Source organism: Phocoena sinus, chromosome 8, assembly GCF_008692025.1.
Source record: "Phocoena sinus isolate mPhoSin1 chromosome 8, mPhoSin1.pri, whole genome shotgun sequence".
Taxonomy (NCBI): Eukaryota; Metazoa; Chordata; class Mammalia; order Artiodactyla; family Phocoenidae; genus Phocoena; species Phocoena sinus.
In genome coordinates, this window is record NC_045770.1 from 108,062,797 (window position 1) to 108,081,085 (window position 18,289).

Here is an 18,289-nt window from a genome sequence, read left to right on the forward strand (position 1 = left end):
TACTCTATAGCACAGGGAGCTATATTCAGTATCCTGTAATAACCTATAATGGCAAAGAATCTGAAAAAGAATATATATATATGTATGTATAATTGAATCGCTTTTCTGTACACCTGAAACTAACACAAAGTTGTAAATCGACTATACTTCAATTAAAAAAAAAAAAAACCCAAAAAACCTAAGACTATCCCTCTGCTCTTGTATCTGAGGATCAGATTGGAATGTGACCAGCTTTAGGCCCCTGCTTCCTAATCCAGAACTAGCCAGGGTGGGGCATGGTGACAGTCACAGAGACCTTTTTTAAGTACCTGAAACTATTTTTTTAAGGAATGGATATCATTATAAACTTTTTGAGATAATCATAGATTTACATGCAGCTGTAAGAAATAATATGGAGAGATCTCCTCACCCTTTACCCAGTTTCCTAAAATGCTAACATTTTGCACAATTATGGTACAATATTAAAGCCGGGATAATGACACTGACACAGTGAATATACCCAACATTTCCATCATCACAAGGACCACTCATGTTGCCCTTTTTTTTTTTAATGTTGCATCTTTTTTTTTTAACTTTTTATTTTAGATTGGAGTAGAGTTGATTAACAATGTTGTGTTTGTTTCAGGTGTAGCCACGTCCACCTTCTTCCCGCATTAACTTCTGGTATTCACTTGTCTTTATTTCTATGATTTTTGCTATTTCAAAATGTTAAATAACTAGAATCACACAGTATGTAATGTTATGAGATTCTTTTTCTTTGCATTTAGCATCATTCTTTAGAAAAGTAGCTTAAACTGTTAAAGTTTTAATGCCAAAGATACGCTTTTGCCAAAAAGTTGTACAATTTAGCAATACTTGCTTTTATACTTTTTCTTTACCTAATGAAATTTCTGTCCTAAGTGTTTCTTTTCATTCCCTGTGTGTGCAGAAGCTTGAGTGTGATGTCCTTGGGAGATGGTATCTTACACAGAGGAAGGCAGAGGCGCTGAGGATGTGATCTGTGGGCTGAGGGACTCTAGAATGGGGATTAAACGCCAGAGAAGCCTCTTCTCCTCGTTTGTGTTATTCCCCCCGGGGCCTCTGTCTCTGGGAATGACAACCCTGTCCATACAGAGTGTGCGCTCCACCCTGCCCCCCTTTCTCACTCACCCCAAACATCATCAGTCCTTGGAAATGCTCACAAAACAGCTGCTTTCTTCCACCCAGCACCAAGTGTCTTCAACTTCAAGTTCATTATTAAAGGAAATGCCATAACCACCAGTCTCTCTCAGGACAGAAACGTGGGTGTCATCCCTGGCCCTCACCTCGCTCACCCGCCCCACCCCCATCCCAGCATCTGCTGCCCCTCACGGCTCTCCCAGATCTGCCTGCTCACCCTGCTGGTCCAGGGCACCGTCTCCTCTCCTACAGACTATCGAAAAGGCTTCCTGTCAAGTCTTGCTTTCCTCCTGGCTTTTTCCCTAATCCACTCCACCGCCACACAGCAGCTGGAATGAGAGGTCTACAGCACAAATCCAGTCAAGCCTGCTGGGTCTCTGCCATTCTTGACTTTGCTTACAAGATGCTTCAAGAAGCGCCAGCCCTAGCCTTTGCCCCAAGCCCCATCTCTCGCCAGGGCTGCTCCAGCCTGCCCTGCGGTCAGGCTGAATTTCTCAGTGGCTTGCTCTCTGTTGGTGTCACTTGCAGGACAGTATCCTCTGCATGGAATGCACTTCCCACCCATTCCCAATACCCTCCTCTAAACCTCCTTCCAACTGGTCCTCCCTCCCCGGACCCTGGGAGACAATTTTTCCACGCAAGTGGGTGGGTGGGCGGATGGTTCAGGCGGTAATGCGAGCGATGGGGAGCGGCAGATGAAGCTTCGCCCTCTCGCCTCTCACCTCCTGCTGTGCGGCCCGGTTCCTAACAGGCCGCGGACCGCTACCGGTCCGCAACCCCGGAGCTGGGGACCCCTGCTCAAGGGCACTGGCCGCAGCGCAGTAGGAACTACAACTCCCAGCATGCCCCGGCCTGCGGCGTCTCGAGCCGCGGCGGTTGCCTAGCGACTGGGCGTGTCCCGGAAGGCGCGCCGCCTCCGGCGGGACTTCCGGGGCGGTGGTTGCGTCAGATTCTGGGAAGCTGTCGGCGCGGCCGCGAGTGGGGCGTTCCAACGATGGCAGGTTCTTCCGCGGAGCACGGTGAGTGCGCGCGGCGGGCGGGCCAGCGGGGGCGACCCCGGGCCGAGGGGCGGAGGGGCCACCGGGGATCTGAGGGGGCGCCAGGTCCCTGAGGGGCGGGTCTGAGGGCGCGCAGAGGGCGGGGCGCGACCCCCGGGCCCCCCCGGCAGGCCCCTCTCCTCCAACCTCGCGGGGACCCGGCTCCGGACCCGGAACTGCCGAGGCCACCCCGTCCCCAGCCCCGGTCCCCTCCTTGGGTCCTCCGGGTTCCATTGCGCCTTGACCCCAGGACGTGGCCCTGCGTTTCCCCCGCCGGTCCCTGGGCCGGACCTCGCCCCTCCTGTCCCCTGGACTTTGGGGGACAGGCACAGCCCTAGGGTTGTTTTCGTTTCCGCCCAGCCCGGGCAGCACCCGAGTTGGCACTTAGGAAAATGAGACCGAGGAAACAGGGTACGCGGACATACAGGAAAGGGCTTGGGGTTTTACGAAGGCTTTCATCTGCGGCTGCAGACAGTGGCCATTGGGACCTGCGTGGTCACAGCGTTATTGCCGCCTCCGAGGTTCCGTGAGCAGCGCTGGCTCGGCCCACCAGAGTCACTCGTGTCGCCAGCCGGTAGACACGCCGCCCACAGGCAGACTCCAGGGAGCGCTGGGCCCTTGCTCCCCTCCCTCGGGCAAGATTGTAGGTGCCAGACAGACCGGAGGTTGTCCCTGGATTCCCGAGTCTGGAGCAGACTTTCTTCAGGAAGAACTCTCAGTGTGTAGTATTTATTCGCCGGGCTGCCGGGTTTAGGCTGTGCAGGCTTCCTGGAGCCCTGTGATCCCTCTTGCTCCTGGGGTTCCAGGCGGGGAGCTCTGACCACCTGGGTAACCCAGTGACGTGGGAGGCCCCTGATGACAGGGCTGCTGTGGTACCCACCTTCTGGGCGCCCCGCATTCCACACGACAGGTGTGCCTGGATTCCAGCACCATCTCTACCCACCTGGAGCCTCGGCCCTCGGCCCTCAGAAGTGCACCCGGACTCCTGTAACATAGCAGCGTGGTTGACACCCCAGTCTTCTGAGCGAGCCGGGCTGGGGGCCCACCTCTGCCCCTTCCTCACGTGCAGCAGGGTAACACGTCCCCGCTCGGAGGATGTAGTGGGCATTAAAGGGGCTGGTAGAGGTTAAGGGTTTAGAAGAACACTTGGCGTGAAACGGGCGCTGTGCCCGGGTTGAGAGCCCAAGCTTGTTTCTTTTCTCTCTTCCTTCCTTCCTTCTTTCCTTCTTCATTTGTGAACACAACTGACGTATTCGGTTTTGGGGTTTTGGTTTTTTCAATTGCTTCGGAACTTGAGGTTTTCAGAGCCTTGGTAAGAATTGGCCTGTTTCTGGAGATTGATACCAGAGTTCTAGATATTCTTGCTTCCCGGGTTCTGAATGCTTTTCATTCTCAAGGTTGGATTTTTCGAAAGTGACCATCTTTCCGGACTTTTTAAGGAGACCCTCGTCTAGAATATTCTTCCCATTTCTGGTCATCTTCCTTAAGTTGGCTCAGAATGTCCATTTGGTTCCCTGCCACTGGGGTTAAAGCTTTTCCTTCGTAGCTTGAACGTGCAGCCTGTTCCAGGGCCCAGTGTTTTTAGAAAGACGAGTCTCATCCCTGAGGACCCCGGGGTGGATGGAGCGCGTGTCAGAGGCCTTGCCCTGCAGATCGGGCCACTTTGGTGGCTGTGTGTTAGGTCAGATTTGCAGTTTAATTTTTTATACAGTGTAATTCAAAGGTTCTTCATAATAATACAGCTAGCTTTTTTTCTTAGCGTGAGTCTGTGCTAAATATATCTGCAGGGGGCCTGTAATCCTCAAGAGCAACGCTTTGTGGTCGATACTGCCCTTATCTTCCTGTGCAGGCAAGAGTCCTGAGGTTCAGAGAAGTTAAGTGATTTGTCCAAGGTCACACAGCTAGCCAGGGCCTGTGTGACTGCAGCAGGGACGTTGACTACTCTGCCTTGCTGCCTCTGATGTCACTATTCAGATGAACAGCAAGCGCCCCAATTCCAGAGCGCGTCAAGGCAGACAAGAGGAGGGAGCTGATACACTTTCCTGTGTTTCCCAGAGAAGAAATGAAATGTACATATTTATAGACTACAGACATCTGCTCATCCCTGAACCCACAGTCTCCTGGTATTTACACCTTGGGAGTTGTGAGAGAGAGTGCCCTCGGGGGGAGATTAAACCGTTCCCAGTGTCCACACTGCTGTCCCCGGGCAGTGGTGCCGTCTGATCACCTGTGTGTCCTCAGGGCATCAGGTCGTGGTGCTTCTCATGACCTAAAAATCCCACGTGAAAGACTCACATCTGCTGTTTCTGTGGGAAATTGCCCCTGAGTGGTTGAAAATAATTTCCTTAAATAGATCTGTCACTTTATTTATTCAGTAGATGTGCTTCCGGCACCGGCTCTGCCGGACGCTGCTGGCCGTGGAGATGCAGCATGCCTGGAGGAACGTCTCGGCCTTCCTGGGCCTTCCGTCCAGCGGGGTGGGGTGGCCGGAGCCCAGAAGCCCGATGCCTCCCCAGGTTGCATGGGCCATTCCTCTCTTGGTCGCTCCCCAGTGCGTGTGCTGCCGGGTGGCCTGAGTCTACGCAGGTGGTTCAGGGCCCAGGCCCCTTCCCTCTAAGGCTCCACAGTCTGCCAGAAACTTGGCCGGCTCCTTCTCTGCCAGCTGCCCCGTGGGCAGGGCGGAGTGCAGGGAATCACGCCGGAGACAGGGTCGGTCCGGACGCTGCTGTGGGCATTTAGCCTACTGGCCAAGCCCAGCCCCGGAGCCCCGAGACAGAGAGCCTGGGTCTGGGGAGCCCCCTGTGCTCTGCTCCTGAGGGAGGGCCTGGCTGCAGGGCCGGTAGGGAGCCTCCCGAGAGAGGCTGGAAGCTGATCCTAGAGAAAAAAGGGGAGCGGGAGTCCTGGCAGAGAGCACCTCGTGCACTAAGACCTGAGGGCCAGCAGCACTGCTTTCCGGCAAGTTCCTGAGGCCAGAGTGGGGAGGGGGGCTGGAGGTGGGCCACAGGACCAGGTCTGCAAGGGCCTTGCGGAATTTGGGTCTTGTCTTTGCATTCTGGCAGGATATCTGCCCCCTCCCCAGCGTGTACCAAGGCAGGTAGAGCAGGAAGAACCCAAGACGCTGGTAACCGGTGGCCTGGGCCCGTGGCGGTGGTGGGTGTGAGACGTGGACAGTCTGGGGAGGACCGGGGCAGGTGCTGGGTTTGCCGTGGGATGAAAGAAACAGCCACCCAGCTTCAGACCCAGTGGGGAAGGTGGCTGTACCGTTCTCGGACTTGTCCCCAGTTGGAGGGCGAGACACGATGCTTGGGAGCACCCTGTGGACAAGTGACTGCTGGGCCTCCAGGGCTGGTGCTCAGGACAGAAGGGGGCGCTAGAGAGGGCCTGTGGGAGGAGGTCCTGGGTGCCGGGAGTGGGTGGCATTGCCACCAGGTGCGTGCACCTCTCTCCTTTATGAGATTCGTGTGAGGAGGGGATGGATTCGTTCGAGAAGGCTTTTCCAGTCCCCGTTCTGAGAGCCACCTGGGCAGGCTGGGAAGCCCCACAGGAAAGAAAAGTGGGCCTGAAGAGGGACCCAGGGGGAGGGGCCGCTGCAGAGGCGGGCCAGGGAAGCTGGAGGAGCCTTTGCAGAAAGGACCTGACCCACAGGGCCGGGTGCCGCCGGGGCCTCGCAAGGTGTGGACCCGAGAGGCCTTCAGCAAGTGCGGGAGGGGTGCAGACCCCCGCTGCGCTGGGCCTGGGAGCTCAGGAGGAAGGCAGACCTGCGGTGAAGGGGCCTGCGCTTCAGCAAGCCGCCTGGGGGCTCTTGGCAGCTGAGCTCTGCACCCGCCCCACCCAGGTTCCGATTCCAAAGGTCTCAGGTGGGCCTGGAACGGGTGCTTCCAGGAGCTGGCCCTGCTGCCACTGCGCTGGAGCCTCGCTGAGTGGGAGCCTGACTGGAGCAGAGGAGGGGGTGGGAGAAAGCAGGCCGCGGGCTGTTGTCCAGCACGTGTGAATGCTGATGGGAGGGGCCAGGGGAGGTGACGGCTTGGTGTGAATTCGGTTCCTTAGCTGGTTCTTGTGTTCGTGCGAGTTCAGTAAGCGCTTTCTAAACCGTGAAGACCACGGTCCACGTTTAGGGCCTTCCCACAGTCAGAAGGTGTGTGTCCTGCGATGCATTTCTGGATGGACCTGCGGTGGACCTGGCGGTGGGTGTGGCGCGTGCGTGGGGCTCCCTGGGGAGGGCCAGCGTGGCCAGTGGGCGCCCTGCTCGGGAACCATGTCCTCTCATCTTGGCATCACGGGCTGATAGCCAGACCGCAGTCTGGCCCAAACCCAGGGCCACTTGAAAGCTGACCAATTTTTAAATTTGTTTCCTCAAGTTACGCTTAGCCACAGCTGCCACGGTGACCCCGTGACTGTCCCCCTCTGCCCTGCGGGCTCCCTGCTCCAGATGGGGCTTTTTAAATGCGTGTGTGATCCCTGGGTAAACTCCTCCAGGGCAATTGCAATAGTAGTAATACAGGAGCGATTAAAATAGTAGTAATGGCAACTGCTGGGCGCTGGCTGTGTGCCCGGCAGTATTTCAGACAGTTTACAAGTGTAATTTCTCTAACGCTCACCAGCTTTGCCAGGCGTGTGTTGTGTGAGCCTGATTTACCCTCGAGAGGAGCCCGCCGGGTGAGGGAGGGAGGGGTGCAGACCCCGCTGAGCCCTTGTCCCCTGAACTGCTTCATTAGTGCTTTAAAGCCATCGTGTTGGTAGAATGTTTGACGTGTTTTTCTCATTGTGAAAATAACGTATGCTTATTGTAGAAAATGTGCGCAGCGAAGAGAAAAGAGGGAAATAAAATGCCCTGTGAGCGTACTCCTCCAGGGTAGCCAACGTCAGGGTCAGGCAAGTTCCCGGGGGTCTCTGTTCCTGGAGTAGTTCCGGAGTGAGGGAAGTCTGTCCGGTGCTGTCCTGGGGGTAAAGGGGCAGGGGGAGCTGGGGGACCACACAGCTTCTCAGAGAGGGGCTGTCACCTCTGCTTCCTTCCCCTCCCTCCTGTGTCCTGGCATAGATGGCTGCACCAGAGGGATGCTCGGAGACGGGGAGAGGGAGCTTGGAGGGTCGGTGTCGGGTGACCAGCTGCCGAAGGATGGCCTGGCCCACTCCGGGATGCGTCCCCCCCGCCGCCACCGCCCCGGCTCTGTCCACCCTCTGGCAGGTCCTCTGACTTAGCTTTCGTGAACTGAACTTTCTCCATCACGAGAAAGGAGCATGCTTCCCGACTCCTGACAGGCTGGCAGGGCTGCCGGGGAACCGTGCCAGGTGCAGTGAAGTTCCCTGGAAGGAAGACTCCGTGCCAAGGAATTTATGTGGAGTTAGGTTTCCCGGTGCCCAGGACCGCCCTGGCAGGTGCTGTTCCCTTCTCCCTGGGTGGGAGAGAGCTGTCCTGTCAGAGAGGGGTGGGGGGCACAGACCCGCCTGGCCTTCCTTCACTGTCTCAGAGGGGATCTGAGCCCTCAGGCTGGGTCCTTAGAGCCAGCCACCTGCCCCCCGGGAAGGAAGGCGAGCTGGCTGGCGCTGCTCCAGGGCCCTTGTGGGTTCCCCAGGGTTCCCACTGGCACCTTGGGCGGGAGGGGCCGCCTCTGTGTCTCTCTTTGCTTCCTCCGACACTTCCAAGAACTGGAGTGGAAAGTAGCTGCTTCTCCTGGTAGGTCAGGTGTGGAGCAAAAGCAGCGCCCCCTGTAGGTGAGCGCCCTCGGGCAGCAGGACTCCAGCTCAGCCCGCCACAGGTTAGAAGCCTTCTTAGACTCAGCCGGGTCCCCACCCTGGTTCCTGGGTACCGGGTGCTTCCCGGGAGAGGGCTTACGAGGCCCTGGAGTGACAGGTGATGCCGGCCTCCCGCGGGCAGGCCTGCACTGCGAGGTACATCTGCCGCCCATCCGTTCGTTCAGCAAATTCACCGAGTGTGTTCAGAACGTTCTAGGCTTGGTTCTAGAGGCTGAGCATGTGCTGAGTGAGTGAATCGGATAAAATCCCGGGGCAGAGGCAGACAATAAAGGAAAGAAAGCAGGGAAGTGTGTGTGTTAGAAATAAGCGCTATGGAGAGATAAAGCAGGAAGGGGTCGGGGCCCCGGGGGGCGGGGGGTCACTTGGAACAGTGCCCGGGAGGACCCAACGGAAAAGGGGACACCCGTGGAGCCCCGAGGAAGGGAGGGAGGCTGGCTGTGTCTGGGGGAGGCTTCCAGGCAGGCAGGGCAGGGGGCATGAGGGGCGGGGGCGGGAGCTGAGGTCAGAAGGGTGTGGTGGCCCTCCTGGCTGGCGCGAGGACCACTCTTGGTGGGACGGGGGCTCTAGAGAAGGAGCGTGGGCCACTCTGGCCACGGTGCCCTGCGAAGCCCGGATACCAGCAGGGGCGCCTGCATCCCGGGGTCCAGGCGAGAGAAGGGCTGGACCTGCCATGGCAGTTGGGGTGAGAGGGTTGGGTTCCGGGTACGTTTAAAGGTGGAGGCCTGCAGTATCCAAGGGCATGGCGCTGGGTGCTCTGAGGGTATTCTGTAACAGGCAGAAGGGTATTCCTAGCCGTGCGCCTCAGGGCCACCCTGGGCTGGTGCCCCCGCGGTGCGGTGGGCAGGCAAGCATGCCGGTCTTCCTGGAAAGCCTGGGCTTGAGAGCCCAGGGAAGACGTTTCCCTGGTGCCCATGCTTGTCCTGGGGATGAAGAGGTCGGGGTTCAGGAGGTCCCCGAGAAGCCAGCCTCCGGGAGGCTGGGCCCTGGATGGTCGCAGCCCCTCCCTGGGGCACCTGAGGACGTCCGGAGATGCTGCCGGCTTTGGTCCTTCTGTTGGCTCCTTCCGTCTCACCCCCGTGCCCAGGAAGGCAGCTCCGGGTAGGCCCTGACGGAAGGGTTTCCCGCGGTGGAGACGGTGCAGGAGGGTCTCGTGTGCACAGCTGCTTCCCCACACGTGTGCTCTGCTGTCTGTTTGCAGGCGTCCTGTGGGCTTGGTCGGGGCGAAGTTCCTGTTTCTGTGCCAGGCCTGGCCGGTGTCGGCCCATATCTCCTCCCGGCTCGGAGCCGTCCCGCTCTGGGTCCAGCACGGTGACCCAGGGATCTCGTGGTGTCCGGCAGCTGGCTGCGAAGGGCTGCGGTGTCAGGGTGTCTGCCCCGTTCCCAGGGAGAGTGAGAAACCGGGCTTGTGCTCTCCCACTCGGAGCCGACTCCGGGGCTCAGGGTGTGTCTGTGTGGAAGGGAACAGGCGCTGGGCCCTGTTCACACTCGTGGACTAGGGGACCAGGCTCCCTCCCGCAGCTTCAGGGACTGGTCTGCGCCCCTCCCCCCTGATCTCCTGCTGTGCCCCCCTAGCCAGCAGGTGATGAACGCATCCGCAGGGTAGTTGGAGCAGTGATCGGGGACGTAGGGAGGAGGTGAGGGTCTCGGGGCAGCAGGGGGGGAGGAGGGGCTCAGTGGAGTCAGTGCCGTCTGCCGGCTGTGCCTGCTGCCTGGTCCTCGCTCGGGCTGGACTTCTGTCCTCCCACATCCTTCCTGAGGATTCCAAGGCAGAGGAGTGGCCTCAGGTCCCTGAAGCGGGGCAGGCTTGTGCCAGGTGCTGGCTGGACGGTTGGCCCCCTCTGGCAGGCATTTCCAGGGGCGGGGCCGTGGTCCTCTCAGGAGCTGGGCCTTGGCTGCTAGAAGCCTCACCGGTGCCGGGTTTGGAGAGCTCTGCAGTTCTTACGCGCCACCCATCACCCACCCAGGGACTGGTCAGCACCAGCCCTCCCAGCACCCAGTGCACAAAAGGGTGTGTGCGTGTGTGTTTCTCTTCAATTGAGGTGAAAATCACCAGCGATGAAACTCACCATTTTAAAGCGCACAGTTCCGTGCATTTAGAGCACTCACGGTGTTGTGCGACCACCCCCTCCTTCTAGTTCCAAAACAGTTTCGTCCCCAGATGGGAACCCACTGGCAGTCACTCCCCACTCCGTCCCCCAGCCCTGGGCACCCGCCCGTTCTGGACATTTCCCAGCCAGAAGGGTGACCCTGGGACCCCATTCTCTGGACTCACCCGGGCCTCCAGCCCCACTGACGCGTGTGCCTCTGTCTTTGCAGCTCCCGACTACAGGTCCGTCCTGAGCATTAGTGACGAGGCAGCCAGGGTGCGGGCCCTGAACGAGCACCTGAGCACGCGTAGCTATGTCCAGGGCTTCTCCCTGTCCCAGGCGGACGTGGACGCGTTCAGGCAGCTCTCAGGCCCTCCTGCCGACGCGCAGCTCTTCCACGTGGCTCGGTGGTTCAGGCACGTGGCCGCGATCCTGGGCAGCCCCCGCACCCCAGCCCCGCCCTGTGGGCTCCAAGCAAGTGAGTAGCAGAGCGGCTCCCCGGCCGTGAAAACCTCCCCTCGAAGTTCTGTTCACACTCGTGGGCTAGGGGAGCCCACGAGTGTGACCTCCCTCTGAGGTCAGGGCCCTGAGGGTGCGAGGCGCCCACGGGGGAGCCCGCGGGGCTGGCGCTTGTCCCCGCACTCAAGCAAGCAGACTGGGGGGCCTGCTGGCGCCCCCCGAGGGGAGATGAGGACAAAACGCCGCGAGGTCAGCCCCCAAGGATCACGACCCCGGCGGCTGCTGTAGCAGAGCCTCTGGGAGGGGGGAAGGCCTGTGCCCCTCTCAGGGCCGGCCTTGGCCGTCAGCTCACTCCCGACCTGGCTCGGATTTGATTGGCTTCTTTTCCTTTATTCTTTCCCTAAGATTGCAGGGTGTGTGTCCACCAGATTTAGAATTATTGGATCTTAAGGAGGTATTCATGGGCATGAACTCTTTGGAGACCAGAGAGAAGGCGTTTCTGGGCTTTGAGATAAGACCAGTCTTGCAGCTCTGGCCCCCACCTGTCGGTGTGATGTGTCTGGACCCCGTCATTTCGGGGGCGATTCTGGAAAGTCTCTGGGGCGCGTGGTTCCTGGGTGGTCTCTCTCCTCCGGTGAATCGAGGTGCTTCTCCCATGATCGCCGGTGCCCTCAAGCGGCTCGGCCTCCCCGGGGGGGCTTGGAGCATGCGCCCGAGCTGCGAGAGGGGTCCAGTGCCGTCTGAGTCGTCCCTGCTGGGCTGGGCAGCCCGCGGGGGCCTTTTCCGGATCCCTTCGGCTGGGACATTTGGACCGTCCCCAGCTCCTGCACCGCTGCCTGGCCTCTGCTGGGTCCCCCTCTGTAACGGGGCAGAGGTGGGATGTCGTCTCTCCAAGCGTGGGGTGTGTTTTGGTTTTCTCGGTGATCCTGCAGCAGACACCCCTTCCCCGGCGTGGGTGGGAGCCTTGCTGTGTAGACCATCTCCTCCCCGTGCCTCCAGGCGGTGACCCAGGGGTGTCTGTGGTGGCAGGTGCTTCTCTCCCAGGGCTCAGTTGTCAGCTTGTCCCCCAGGTCCCCCCTCCCAAGGCACGGCCTCCGGGGGTGGAAGTCAGGGTGGGTCGGGGGCACGGCCTGTCTGGTGTTGCGTCCGGGGAACTTGTGGGGAGAGTGATGCAGACACACGTGAGGGAAAGGCGGGCCTCTGCCCTGCCAGTCGGGGGGCCTGCAGGTTCACCAGGGCGGTGAGGGAGGCACCTGGACAGCGCCAACAGGACTATTCACCTCCTTCCATTTCCAAGTCCCCCGTCACCAATGCCTCCCGGGGGCCGGCAGGGACCCTGAGTGGCCGGGGACGGCGGGTGGGCTGGTGCCCAGAACCCTCAGAGCCGGTGTCCTAGGCCGCGTCCCGGATGCCAGTGGCCGAGCGTCCGCCTCCCCGCATTGCTGGCCTGTCTCAGACATCTCTGCAGCCTGTCCTGGGTGGGAGTGCCCCCTCTCCCAGCCCCTCGATCCCCAGTGCCCCGCCGGCCTTCCCTCCGTGTCCCACTCCTGCTCGAGACCCCCAGCTGGACATCTCAGCACCGACATGCCCACAACTGGCTTGTCACCGTCCTCTGCGCTGGCCCAGCCTAGGTCCCTGTGCCTCTTGCCGTGGCCACGGGCCTCAGCAGCCCCGGGGAGCCACTCAGACACAGGAGGTGGACCAGGGCTCTGCCTAAGCCCCTTCCCCACCTCTCTGTTCCTTCTCTCACCCCCTCCCCATCTTGTCGCCTCCTCTCTGCGGCCCTGGCAGGGAGGGTCCACTGTGCTCAGGGTTTCAGCCCTGCTGTGCTGCTCTGTGTCTGGAGCGCCCCTCGCCCAGAGCGGGGCTCAGTCCAGACGGCTCCTCCTCCCGGGGCGCCCTCTGCCACTGGGCCCCCCTCACCCCCCTACCCGCCCTCCTGGGAAGGATCTTCAGGGCCTGCCCTTCACTGAAGAAGGCGTGTTAAGTCCCCCGGAGCGTGGGTCTGTCTGCGGCTGGGTGGGGTCTTCAGGGTCTTCAGTGAACCTCTCTGCTGCCCCTCCTCCGAGGCTGAGGTGCGCGCTGCGCCCAGGGGACCGGGGACCTGGCTGGTGCATCTCCCTCCATCTCCCCTCGGCACCCTCCCTGCCTAGAGCCTCGTTCTCAGGGCGTCCCTGAGTGGCACGTGCAGGTTACGTTGTCAAAGGTCAGGGGTTTGTTTCCCCACCACAGCCACGTGCCTGGGGCAGAGCCAGGGCAGGACTGGGGGTGCTAGCGAGCAAAGGCACGCACGGTGTTTGGGACAAACCAGAGGAAGGGCAGACGCCTCAGGAGGTCCGTGTCAGGGTGGGGAAGGGACTCTGGTGAAGCTTCCTTCCTGTTAAACCGAGGTAGCGCCCCCCGATTGTCCCCTTTGGCAGATGGGGATTGTGTGTGCCGGTTTCCTTGAACTGTCACCGGCTGTGTGGCTGTAGCCACGCTTTGGGGAGCAAGAAAACCCAGGTGTGACCCGGTGTCCTGGACAGTGTCCCGCCGGCCGGGCTCCCTGGCTGCACCCTCAGCTGTGTCCTGTCACTGCCGTCCTTTCGGATGAGCCTTCGGTCCCACGGGCCCCGAGCCCCCCACCCCGGCCCCTGGCTCAGGGCAAGCACGGTGGTCGTCAGGCTCACGTCAGTGTGTGGGCAGCTCTCGCCGGCGTCCCCTGTTGTCCCAGGTGGCAGCTCTGTCTTTGTGTCGGGAGCCGCAGCATCTAAGCAAGGGGAGGGGTTGATGGAGTCATAAAGGGGCAGGTGGGGCGTCATCAAATCGTTTGCTGCGTTTACGGTGAACCCTTAGACCACGCCTGACCTCAGGAGGCATTCGAAGTGTCAGGGGGACTTGGGCTTGGCCACCTGAGAGTTCGCTGGCACTCCCTGGGGTCAGGAGCTGCTGGATAGCGCCGTCTGTCCCCTCCCCGTCTGCCTGTACACATGTACACACACACACACAGCCACCTCCCACCCCCTGCACCGTTCAGTTACGTGCATCCCTGGGTGCACGTGGCCAGGCCCAGGGCGGAGTGCTCCGTGACCCGCAGTAGGGAGCAGCAGGTCGCCTGGTGGCCACACTGGACGTGGACTCTGTGCCGGGAGGAGGGAGAATCGCTTTGCAGACACAGAGGCAGGGGGCGGGGTTGGGGGTGGTGCCGAGAGTGGGCACCTGTGCCCTCAGGTGTGCAGGCGGCGCCTTGGGGGTAGCTGGAAGGTCACCAGATGCCCAGGGCCTGTGAAGACTCAGCTTGGTGGCTCTTTCCGGCCCAGGCTCTTGGGGCGCAGGCTGTGTGAGGCCCGCCCTTCGCCCAGCGGGAGGCCTGTGCGCTTGAGCAGCAGGGGCGGGGGCGGGGCTGGAGGAGGAGGGGGTGGGGCTGCCGGGGGATGTGATCGGAGAGGCTCGGCTCCCTGAGCCCCTGCCCTCAGTGTGGGGAGGACCCGGAGCTGCTCCCAAAGGCCTCCGGGGCCGCCCGTGTGGAGCCGTGAGTGCCGGCATCAGCACCGTGTCCGGGAGCCTACACGTCGCCCGGGTGGGGGACAGGAACTGCGCGGGGAGCCGGCCACTGACCCGCAGCTGTTTCCGTCCTGACCTGGCTTCTGCGGCCGGAGGTGGCCCACGTCCTGTGAAGCCTCCACGGAGCCCGTCCTCCTGAGGGGGTGGCCAGCTGCGTTGCGGTCCAGGCGTGCGGCCGGCCCGGGTGCAGGGCCCGCGCCTCCCGTGCGCCCTCAGGCTGGGTCGGGCGCCTCATGCTGGGAGCCGGCGGAGGGGAGGCTGGGTGTAATGGGCCTTCTCCCGCCCCGTGGGGTTGGGACTGTGGGATGCGCCGCCACTCAGACGTGAGCAGGCAGAGAGGGGGCACGAGCGCTGGACGCGGGTGACGCTCTCAGGGTCCACTTTCCCCTTGTTCCGCGGGTGACCCAGCTGTGCTCTCTCCCTGGCAGGCAGAGGCCGGCGCACGCAGCCCCCGTGGTCTCCTCCAGCCGGGTCCGAGCCGTGCCAGCTCCGCCTGTACAACAGCCTGACCCGGAGGAAGGTAGGGGGGCCCTGGGGGCAGGGGCGGCAGCTCTTAGCTAGCGAGCGTCCTCTGTGTGGCCGGGGCAGGACTGTCCTCGGAAGCACACCCGGCACGCCTCAAGGGGCCTGCCCGTCGGCGCTCTGGCTCTGGCTGTGCTCGGGGCCAGGCCCGAGTGTAGATGCTCGTGGCTGCTCTGAGCCAGGCCAGGAGCCAGCGTGCTCTTGCAGGGGACCTGTGGTGGCAGCTGGTGTCCCAGTGCCAGCCAAGCAGGGCCTGTTGCTGTCGGGGGCCCAGCAGGTGTGGGGACGAGGGCAGGATCGGCCGGGGCCGCTCAGCAGGGCCAGTGTCTCCAGAGATTTTGAAAAGGACTCCGGCCGAGGGCTCATTGGATTGCCATCAGCAAGCACCCTGAGCAGATGGGATACGGGGTCCCCCTCATGGACTTAATTGGTGACAGCGGCCCCTGAACTGGTCTGAGACCATCGGGCCGTCGGCGGGAGGCCTCGCTCTCCAGGCCGGCTCCTCTGGGATTGCGGACCCCCGGGCATCTGTGAAGGGAAGCATCCCCGCTCACGTCGTTCCTGGGGGCAAAGGCAGGGCGGTCCCTGCGCTCAGCACGGGGCCTGGCTCGCAGCAGGTGCTTGATGAACGGAAGAGCAGCAAAAGCAGGAGTGTCCGTCTCCTTGACCCCCAGCTTGCGTCCCCGAGTGGGATCCCAGGGAGGAAGGGGCCTGCCCCCATCCCAGGTGACTGTGACTTTCCCGTAACACTAAGCAGTCCTCGTGGAGTGTGTATGAACCATTTGTCTCTGGCGGCTGTGGTCCTGCACGGTGCCTCCTGCATCCTTTGTGACGGTCATTCCTTCATTTCCAACCAAGGACGTGTTTGTACCTCAAGACGGGCGGAGGGTGACGTGGTACTGCTGCGGGCCCACCGTCTACGACGCCTCCCACATGGGGCACGCCAGGTAGGGCTGCACCTGGGCGCCGCTACAGGGACCCAAGCTCTGAGAGGAAGCCCAACGCCCAGCCTTTCCTCTTATTTTTAAGAAGAAAAATTTTCATTCCGTCAGTACTGCATATTCACTGTAGAAAAACTAGAGAGACCAGATAACCAGAAAGAAAAAGCCCACAGCCCCGATGTTGTTACTCTCCTGGACTCTGACCAGACACTTTCCTCCGTGTGCCTGGCAGTTCCTCCTCATCCGAGGCTCTGGAGGTGGGGGTGGGGGTCCCCGGTGCTGGGATCCCTGACACCCAGACCCGTGGCCAGTGTGCAGTGCCCCCCGCCCCGCAGTCACGAGCGGGGTGGGCATGAGAGTAGCGGCTTTGGGGGGAAATGCGGGGGATCTTTTTCCTTGTATGTGTTTTAACTGCAGAACCAAGGTGATGTGCGTGATGTGCTGTGTGGAAAGGTTTGTCTTTTTATTGTTCTAGGTCCTACATCTCCTTCGATATCTTGAGAAGAGTGCTGAGAGATTACTTCAAATTTGACGTCTTTTATTGCATGAACATCACAGACATTGATGATAAGGTAAAGGGAGTTTTCAAGGTTGAATTTTAAATACAGTGGACGGTACGAGGGAAGAAATGACTTTGGGTAAGTTAATAAAGTAACGTCGGCTTGAGTGCCCTCAGCCCAACACATGCTGTTTGAATCCCCTCTGGGACTTGTATCACGGTTTATGCAGACGATGATGTCCTATATTCAGCTGTTTGGATGCTGTTGGGAAACCTGGGGAAATGTTAATAACACCCGGTGCTCCAGGGAAGGCGCGTGCTATAGTGTCTGGCGCTGCGGGGAGGCCGGGCCTGGCTCAACATGTTCGGACAGTTCCGGCGTCGGAGGCGGGGCGGTGTGTGTGGGTGTGAGCTCAGGCACCGCCCGGCACTCTGCACAGGGACCCGGCAGGTGCCGAGCTGACCCCCATTTCCCTCCTCTGCTCCCAGATCATCAAGAGGGCCCGGCAGAACTACTTGTTTGAGCAGTACCGGGAGAAGCAGCCCCAGGCAGTGCAGCTCCTGGAGGACGTGCACGCTGCCCTGCAGGTGGGCCCCCGGCCGCTCCTGGGTCCCTGGGTCCCCACGTCCCCACGTCCCCGTCCCAAGCGCAGGGGCTGTCCTCGGCGCGCTTCATAAGGTGTAGGGTCATGACGTCTCGGTCGCGGTGCTCCCCTGGCCCACGGGGAAAGCCGCCAGGACGGACGCACGTGGGTGGGGCGGGGGGGGCGGGGGTGACCGTTGCTGCCGCTTACGGGAGAACCTCAGAACCGGTCACGGCGATCTGCGCCGACTTGTGAATCTTCCACGTGGAGCTCACGAGCAAATGACACGCGTGTGACCAGGACGCAGAAGCTGTGCTAAGCTTCTCAAATGGATGGTGCTGGAAATTTCTGGAATTATTTGAAGAAATTAGTTCTTTCCAATTTAATATTTTTGTTTTGAGTAAGCAGTATTACAACTGATGGTGTCAGACAGTGAGGTCAGGAAAAGGCATTTTCTTCTTTTCCATAATTGTCATCTTTAGTAATTGCAGTAACCATTGCTGTTGTGCTTTTCATGTTTTATCTCTGGAAGAAGAAAGTAGGAATGAAATTAGGGCTTAGCAATCCTCTAGGCGGACGAGGGGGGCCCACTGGGCGGTGGTGCCTTCGTGGTGGCAGGTGACACACCCGCGTGGCCCCGGGCACAGCCTTAGGGCGCTGCCACGCCCGGCTCGCTCAGACGAGGCAGCGCAGGACAGCCTGGGCCGCAGGTCAGGGTCCCTCTGGGGTGACACTCCACAGACACAGACCTCTGGGTCGCCACGGGCAGAGCTGGCCTCGTGCGTGGAGTCACCTCTGGACTCGGGGTTCTGCTGAGCGGGCATAACAGCTGTGGCCTCTCCTCACGCTCGCAGCCGTTTTCAGCAAAGTTACGCGAGACCTCGGATCCCGACAAGAGGCAGATGCTGGAGCGCCTGGAGCGCGCGGTGAGGCTGGCGGCGGAGGCGCTGGAGGAGCCGGCGCGGCGCGGCCTGGAGGGGGAGGAGCTGGACGGCCGCGTGCAGGTGAGGCTGAGGTGGGTCCCGCCGGCCCCTCGCCTTTGCCCCACTGCCTTCAGGGAAACAGCAGGTGCTCTCGGGGCGGAGCGGGCTCCTCAAGGTGTTTCCCACACTCGCCGGGGGCTCTGTCCAGCGTTGGCACTGGCAGCACCTGGGGCAGGCGGAGCGAGAGATGCCGGTGGGCCTGAGCTCCGGGGCCGCGGGGACCCGCTGGGCTTGAGCCTTCCCCGCGGCGGCCTTCTGCCCCTGAGGGCGGGCTCCGGGTGCCCAGCCTTCCTCCGGTCCCGACGGCCCTTCTCCTCTGCGCCGGCGCCCCCTGCCGGCCGCTCGCAGAACCGCGGGAAGGATGCAGCCAGGGAGGCTGCGGCCGAGGGCGCGGACGTGTAAGGGGGTGGCCGCCTGCAGGGCCCCCCTCTTCTGGGGCCTCGCGGGGCAGGATGCTTGGTGTGCTTGTCCTGAGCTTCGTGAGGAGTCAGGCGCACGGGATCTTGGGGACGAGGGCTTTCCCGCGGGCGCGCTTCTGAGACGGGCCGCACGAGGTCCCGCCCTCCCTGCTGTGGACGCCTCGGGCCCAGCCGTTTATTTCTTCTCCTGAGAGGCTGGTTACGTTTCCGTGTTACCGGCAGTGATGCTGGGAATTCTCTTCCCAACGATTCCAGTGAGGCCCTTTTTGTTAAAATTGTGGTAAGGTATGCATAACATACAGT

General features: G+C 61.0%; 1 protein-coding gene across 7 annotated transcripts in view; it reads left to right on the forward strand.

Moving 5' to 3' along the window:
* Nucleotides 1-2,096: 2,096 nt before the first annotated feature.
* CARS1 (cysteinyl-tRNA synthetase 1) overlaps nucleotides 2,097-18,289 on the forward strand; it is a 46,301-nt gene continuing 30,108 nt past the window's right edge. For 4 of the 7 annotated variants that reach the window (XR_004350942.1, XM_032638823.1, XM_032638827.1 and 1 more), the window contains exons 1-7: nucleotides 2,097-2,177; nucleotides 10,266-10,514; nucleotides 14,467-14,558; nucleotides 15,419-15,507; nucleotides 15,977-16,073; nucleotides 16,490-16,588; nucleotides 17,439-17,588. Coding sequence is in view for 5 of the 7 variants with exons in the window: in XM_032638823.1 (XP_032494714.1) it covers nucleotides 2,153-2,177; nucleotides 10,266-10,514; nucleotides 14,467-14,558; nucleotides 15,419-15,507; nucleotides 15,977-16,073; nucleotides 16,490-16,588; nucleotides 17,439-17,588 (801 nt within the window). In the remaining 2 variants the exon portion in view is untranslated. The remainder of the gene's footprint in view (nucleotides 2,178-10,265; nucleotides 10,515-14,466; nucleotides 14,559-15,418; nucleotides 15,508-15,976; nucleotides 16,074-16,489; nucleotides 16,589-17,438; nucleotides 17,589-18,289) is intronic. The other 3 variants (XR_004350943.1, XM_032638826.1, XM_032638828.1) reach the window with 1 other exon arrangement.